This window comes from Bombyx mori, chromosome 23 (genome assembly GCF_030269925.1).
Source record: "Bombyx mori chromosome 23, ASM3026992v2".
Lineage (NCBI taxonomy): Eukaryota > Metazoa > Arthropoda > Insecta > Lepidoptera > Bombycidae > Bombyx > Bombyx mori.
The window spans coordinates 17,727,881-17,735,483 of NC_085129.1; the positions used below are offsets into that span (position 1 = coordinate 17,727,881).

Genomic DNA, 7,603 nt, shown 5'->3' on the forward strand with positions numbered 1-7,603 from the left:
AAAATCGGTATAGTTAGTTTTAGTCGATAAGTTTATTGTTGGCTAATTTTTTATGCGGTAATCGTTTGACTATTCTGAACTATTGTTGGGTGCGAATGAAGTATTTTGAGCGTAATTACACCGGTCATCGTTCTCGTCGAACCCGTCGCTTGCGACGAAGGGCTCGGCGAGTAAACTAACCCACAGACACAGCCCACTGAGTTTCTCGCCGGATCTTCTCAATGGGTCACGTTTCCGATCCGCTGGTAAATTCTGCGAAGCCCTGCTCTTACTAGGGTCAGTGTTAGCAACGTCATCAGGTTAGAGCCCCATGAGCTCACCTACTCGCTCGGTTACGCTGGTATAGCCTCTCAAGGCTACCGGCTTAGGTAGGGAAGAAAAAAAAACGTAATTAATGGTATTCAAATCCATTAAAAACTCTTTGCCTCGAAAACACGTAAATAATGAACGATTTTTGGATCTTTTAATGTGGTATCTTTAATAATCAGCGCACAGACCTTACTGCTGGACATAGAAGTCTACCAAAATCCCAAAAGACCATAGTCTGCACCCAAAGAAACATGTTTTTCGCCATTAGCGCCCCGCTTGGCATGCTGGTTGGCGATCGCTCAGCGGGGGAAACTCTTAATTGCCTCATGACATCAATAGTAAAAGATGGAGTGGTGCTATTACTTTTCGAGGGCTTTTTTGGTGCATCGGTGTGTGTGTATGGTGTTTAAAACTTCGCAAATACCTAAGCAAATTTTGTGCAAGTCTTCAAATGTCCCGTACCACATGCGGAAGACTTATGTCCTGTCAGGAAATTAAAACTCAAACGTACGTAAGGATTGCGTTAGAGGAATAGCCAAGCTGTATTTATTACTCACGATATCGAACCAGAGCATCGGTAGGTACATATTGGAGAATCTTTCCGTGTTCGTGATGCTTGATATGCTACCGAGTGCCATGTTTATCTGGAACTTGGAGCTGACCTCCAGAGGCAGACCCGATTCCGGCTGAATCCAGAAACTGTGAACGAAAAATGGAGTTATGAAGACATTTACTGGTGGTAGGATGCCTAGTAAGTCTGCACGGGTAGGTACCACCGCCCTGCCTATTTCTGCCGTGAAGCAGTATGTAAAATTGAGACTTGGAACTCGCATCTCAAGGTGGGTGGCGGCATTTACGTTGCTGATGTCTATGGACTGTTTACTCGGCTTCTAAACTCAAGATAAAACTCATAGCTCTTCTCGTACACAAACACACATGTAGAGTAAGTACAGTGCTATCTATAGAAGATTGCACAAAATGGGAATGAGTTGCTCGCTCCGGGCATTTCAATATTGTAATAATTGTTATGTTATTACACTCATGTAAAAATGAATATTTAAAATAATCTAATATTAAAAAAATAATCTAATATTAAAAAAAAAAAAAGAAAACATGCCCGCTGAGTTTCTTGCCAATTCTTCTCAGGACGGAGGCTAGTTCTTTTGAATTGGCGGTAGTTCTTTTGACGTTCAATAAGTATGTACTTTCATTTATGTTGGATAAATTTTTTTTGATTTGATTTGATTTGATTTATATATTAATACGTGAAGCAAAAAAATTTTGTACCCCTTTTTACGAAAATTATACGGACGGAGGAGTATGAAATTTCCTATACTTACAGAGAGTATACAGAAGGTGTGCAGAAAGCTAATATTCTTTAAAAAATATGTATTGAAAATACATTACACACACTACCATGTATTTGACACGGATACGCATATATACTCTTTTGTTTATTGTGAAATGTTTAAAGCCTGTGGTCAAATTGAGAATAGATTAATATTGTTTGTCTTAGACGAAATCTGTGATTATAGAAGTAAAATAGAACCAATATAACCATAATAATGTTCAAAGTTATATTTTAAATTAATAATTAATATGGTCGAATTTCGACCGGTGGGCGACCACTAGTATGATTTAAAACAGTCAGGTATTCAGGCTCACCTGGTCTCATGCTCCTCCTTTTTGGGCGTCAGCCCTTCGACTTTGCTGAAGAGGACGTCGTCTCCTTTGTAGAAGTGGGGATAGGACAGAGCTATCGGGAAACCGTAGTAGCAGTCCGCCACGTCGATCAGTCCTTCTGGGAGGCATTTTCCTAAAATAATAATAATACAATACTAAGTTTTAATGTTTTCTTCGGTGTTCTTGTGACGTAGAAATAGAAGGTTTAATCTGGTGTCATTTTTTTTTTTTTTGCTTAGATGGATGGACGAGCTCACTGCCCAAGCGTTAAGTGGTTACCGGAGCCCATTAACAACGTAAATGCGTCACCCACCTTGAGGTATAAGTTCTAAAGTCTTAGTATAGTTAAAACGGCTGCCCCGCCCCTGAAACCGAAACACATTACTGTTTCACGGCAGAAATAGGCAGGGTGGTGGTACCTACCCATGCGGACTCACAAGAGGTCTTAACACTAACTGTCTGTAACTACCACCATTACATTATGGTCGTTGTCTGGTTGAGTGTAGATGAGGGATAGAGCTGACGGCTTGTAGAGTCAGAGTCGTCAGAGAGGTAATGATGCAAATTAAGCATCGATATGTTAAAACATCGTGCGTAGGCTACAAATATATACTTGGATTTTTCCTATCACCCTCAGTTTCTTTGCAAAATACATTCGTGTGAATTCGAAAAAAAACGTTTAAGTAATTTTTGTAAATGGTGATAAAAGCATCGAAAAAAAAATACCCGCGATAGTATATCGTTCATAAAGAACGATGTTATTCACTTTTGAAAAAATCGATATCATAATATCGATATTTTTTATGAGCGATGTTGCGTGCCTACGGAGAGTCAGGCCAATACAATGTGGACGACTTATTGACGGGAACGCGAAGGGTGAAATTGTGCGATTTGTTTTATTTTCTCTATTTAGTGTTTCTCCAGGCTAAAATGTGTAATGACGGTGTTTATTAACTGTTTAGTATCCGTGAAAGTGCACAAATGTGGGAAAATGAAAAAAAGCTGCTGGACGTAACTTCTCGGGGTCCTCCAAAAAGTACACTAAAAGAATCTCAGTAAATAACCACCATTTTACCAAGTATAATATAATTATATATTTCATCTCATCTCATCTCATTTCATTTCATTTCACTCCATTTTATCATTTTTCATAAAATGAAGAATATAAATTAAAATAAGACATGACCTAAAGGTCTTAGTTACCAGGTCATAAAATCCCTTAAAAAATGAATAGTCTCATTCTTGGCTTACAAATCAGATATGTGCTTTCTCCAAGGGGACCATCACAAGAATGCCCTCGCTGTGCTGATTACGCTTAAGTCCTGCCTTGGAAACGAGAATGGTCGTTGTGCTGATTCATTTTGAAGACCACGCTGATGTTTTCCACTCACCATTCCTGCAGAAGCATTTGTTCTCTTCGTTATGTTTGCCGTTGTCGAGCATGTGCTCCGGGAAGACGTACTTCACGCCCCTTATGCCGCTTCTGACGCCCTCCTCGCTAGGGATCTGGAACGATATGGATTGTAAAAGAAAACATTTCGTCTTTAATACAGGAATCTTGGGACGGTATTCCATTAGATTTTGTTTACCAACTGCCGATGTGATGAAGCAGTCGTGGCCTAAAGGATAAGACGTCCGGTACATTCGTGTTGAGCTATGCAACGGTGTTCGAATCCCGCAGGCGGGTACCAATTTTTCTAATTAAATACGTACTCAACAATTGGTCACGATTGACTTTCATGGTGAAGGAATAACATCGTGTAATAAAAATGAAACCCGCAAAATTATAATTTGCGTAATTACTGTTAGTAGGATCTCATGTGAGTCCGCGCGGGTACGTACCACCACCCTGCCTATTTCTGCCGTAAAGTAGTAATGCGTTTCGGTTTGAAGGGTGGGGCAGCCGTTGGGCTCACAAGAGGTCTTACCACCAGTAAAATATCTCTGAATACCTCTACCAATAACTCTGCCAATGCCGGTCCCGGTAACTATCCTGAGACCTTAGAAGTTATATCTCGGGTATATATAGGTAGTTGGCGGCATTTACGTTGTAGATGTCTATGGGCTCCAATAACCACTTAACCCTAGGTGGGCTTGTGAGCTCGTCCACCTATCTATGCAATCAATAAAATAAAATAAAAATAGGCACCACCATTTCGTCTATTTCAAAGAGCGCCGATAACCGCTGAAAAACAAGGGGACCGCCCGATTCCCCTCCTGCTACTACTAGAATTACTCACCAAAGGAGCAGCTCGGCACAGACTCTTCCTATAGAACAGCAAGGTTTCGTTTTTGGTGACGCCACCCCTGAACTTGGTGCCGTCAGACGCGTACTGCACGTTTGAGCAGTGCTTCCCCTCCCACTGCGGCAGGTCGGTGGAGCCGCGGTACGTGTCGATGAGGCCGGATAGTCTGATATCAGTTTCGCCTGTGTAGACCGTCTCGAAGTCTCCATCGAAGTCATACATCTGTACAGGAAAAAGCGCAAGGAGATTTGACAAACAAACAAAAGAATTGTGTGTCTGTAAATGCGGTTTACGGACGATAGTTTTACGTGATAACGTCACTAGCAGGACTATTCGAAGCTATTGCTTAGAAGGGTGGACGAGGTCACAGCCCACCAGATATTAAGTGGTTACTGAAACCCATAGACATCTACAACGTAAATGCCGCCACCTACCTTGAGATATAAGTTCTAAGGTATCAAGTATAGTTACAATGGCCGTCACTTCAAACCGAAACGCATTACTGCTTTACGGCAGAAATAGGCGGGGTGGTGGTACCTACCCGCGCGGACTCACAAGAGGTCCTACCACTAGTAAGCTAGCTCTGATGACACGCGAGAAGAGAGATAAATGTGTCACAAGGCAACGCTTAGGCCGATTGTGCCTCTCTATCGCTTGTTCCGCGCTCTCGCTTGCGCGCTGGCTTAGGTGGAACGTGACACTTTTCCGTGCGTGCAACCGGTGTTCATGGATTTATAAGACGTTAGATCACGTCAAAAAAAAACAAAATAAATTAGTACTTAAGCCGACTTCGGCAATATAAAAAGCGTATTATAAATGCAGTCGAAGTTAATTGAATATGTATTATTAAGGATGAATCGATGATAACGTAATCAATTCAATTATGTTAAGAAACTCACCCGATCGATCAGGCCGAGCTTGTCGAAATAAATCCATCTCGGGAGGAAGGTGTTGCCCAGGGTCATCAGCTCGGACTTATAGCCCATCATGAACTCTTTGGCCGTCATTTTCGTCAAGGGCTGGCTGTTTGTCAACGTAATCAGATTGTTTAAGCCGAATCTCGCGAATAAATTCTGGGAGACTACGTTTGCTATGCTCTATGAAGAAAAGAAAAAAATCAATTGGAATTAGGTCATTGAAAAATATAACACTGAACCAAATAATATATTTATTTTTTTGCTTAGATCACAGCCCACCTGGTGTTAGTAGTTATAATGGAACATCGGTAAAAACCACTGTAGATTTATATATTAGTATAGATAGTCATATAGTTGTATAATAACAACGGCTGCCCCACCCTTCAAACCGAAATGCATTACTGCTTCACGACTGACGGCTGAAATAGGCAAGGCAGTACCTACCCGTGAGGATTCATAAGAGGTCCTAGCACCAGATACACTAAAGGACCTAAGCTAGGATATTTCTGACCGAAAATTCAATTTTAGCACGGTGTCATTAAGCCCTTTGATCCTTCTCGTATCGCTCTCGTCAGAGCGGTCGTGGTGGTCATTAAGTATCATTGCTGTGGGCAGATTCTATGCGTTCAAAGCAAAGTAGAAGGCACCAGAGCGCGTGGAAGGTTGCCCATGCGATGGCCCAAGTTAAGTCGGCAGTTGGCGCTTGTTTTCATGAGTGTACCAGACTCACCACAAACCAGGAGAAGTGGTGATTGCTCGTGAGGCGCATAGCATCTGCCCACAGCAATTTATGCTGCTTCAGCGTCAGCGTGTACTTAGCCCATAATATATAGTACACTACAGTGTGAACGTGTCCGTAACAATGTATGGTGCGCGATATTGTTATGCTATATACTATATGCTATTATATTATAGCGTAGTCTGAAAGCAGCTTTAGACCATATTCATGGTTTAATATCGCTTTTTTTTCATTGAATCGAGGGGTGAAAGGCTTCAGCTTAAGCGACGTTTTTGAAACTTTACTTACAGTGAGAGAAAATTTGGAACAAATATCATGAAATAAAAAAAAAAAACTTCTTCAGCTATTTAAATTACTCAGTCAGCGTAAACATAATTGAAGTTCGCTTAAAGACATCGAACTGTTGATGCTGATATAAAATAAAACGCACCTTTAATTACAAAGATAAATGTCGCGTGTTAAGTGAAATGGCATTTAAATCAAATAGCCTTACATCGTTCGATATTATTTCCGATGTTTCGTATACTTAACAGGTTGCGTGATGGCGGGCAAATGATTTTAATTTTTATTTTGGCAGTTTTACAAGTACAAAACAAAACACAAAAAACAAACGAATCAATTTTCGCGAGTAAATAAACAATAAAGTAGTTAACTCTTGTTTTCATGTTATTTTTAAATTTCTTTTTTGGCGTACTGTTAACATTTAAATTTAGCCTATTTTTCCGCTGTTTGTAAAATTGCTGTAACATGTCATAGTGTGTTATAAGAGATTGCTGTACATGCCTGTAACTGGCTTACATACCAGTACTTAATTTTAAGCTTGAATGTTTTGTGTGTATTGCTGTTGCTGTGTCTAAATAAACTAGAGGTCCCGCAGTAGTCGAAATTCGACTATAATTAATTGGAATTGTAAGTTTGTACACTATTATGATTGTATTTTATACAAATTTCGCCAAGATTACACTATAAAAAATATTAACAAAGACAAACAATATTTAATCTATTCTCAATTTGACAACACACGTCAAGAACAAAAGTTTGACAATAAATAGTATGCATGCGTGTGTGCATCAAATACATGGTATGTAGTGTGTGTAATGTTTTCTTTACTGATTTAATATATCTTTTATGCATTATTTTAAAAAAATATTAGCATTGTGCACTTCTTCTCTATATTCTCTATAAGTGTGGAAAATTTCATACTCCTCCGTCCGCGCAATTTTCGTAAAAAGGGATACAAAGTTTTTGCTTCACGTATTAATATACAGATAAACGCAATTCCTCGCGTTATGCGTATAATCGAGTATTTCGTATTGAAAATTGACGAAGTTACGAAAATTTTACGGTACTACGAAATCGTAAACCAGCCTTTCCCAAAGTGGGCGATAACGCCCACTTGTGGGCGCTGCAAGCCTAAAGGGGGGCGGTGAGAGACCCTGAAAAAAAAGGGGGCGTTGTGTAGAGGCTTGGGAGGCGATTTGTAATTTCATCTAGGAGGACTCTTAAACACCAACTGAGTTCTGGTTATAATGGTTTTTAAGTAGGGGCGCTAAAAAATTATTTATTCTCAAAGTGGGCAGTAGACCAAATAAGTTTGGGAACCCCTGTCGTAAACAAACAAACATGATTTAAGATAATTCATTCAAAATTACACTGACGCTAAATGATTTCCCAATAACGCCGCACAGTAAATGTATTTCTACTATTGC

At 40.0% G+C, this 7,603-nt stretch overlaps 1 protein-coding gene across 7 annotated transcripts in view; it reads right to left on the reverse strand.

Annotated features, from left to right (window-relative positions):
- Window positions 1–7,603, reverse strand: part of LOC101740110 (scavenger receptor class B member 1) — a 105,244-nt gene that overhangs the window by 3,579 nt on the left and 94,062 nt on the right. For all 7 annotated transcript variants that reach the window (XM_062675348.1, XM_038019253.2, XM_038019255.2 and 4 more), the window contains 5 exons: window positions 5,138–5,335; window positions 4,233–4,460; window positions 3,384–3,498; window positions 1,975–2,125; window positions 867–1,008 (listed from right to left, as the gene is read on the reverse strand). In XM_062675348.1, the coding sequence (XP_062531332.1) occupies window positions 867–1,008; window positions 1,975–2,125; window positions 3,384–3,498; window positions 4,233–4,460; window positions 5,138–5,335 (834 nt within the window). The remainder of the gene's footprint in view (window positions 1–866; window positions 1,009–1,974; window positions 2,126–3,383; window positions 3,499–4,232; window positions 4,461–5,137; window positions 5,336–7,603) is intronic.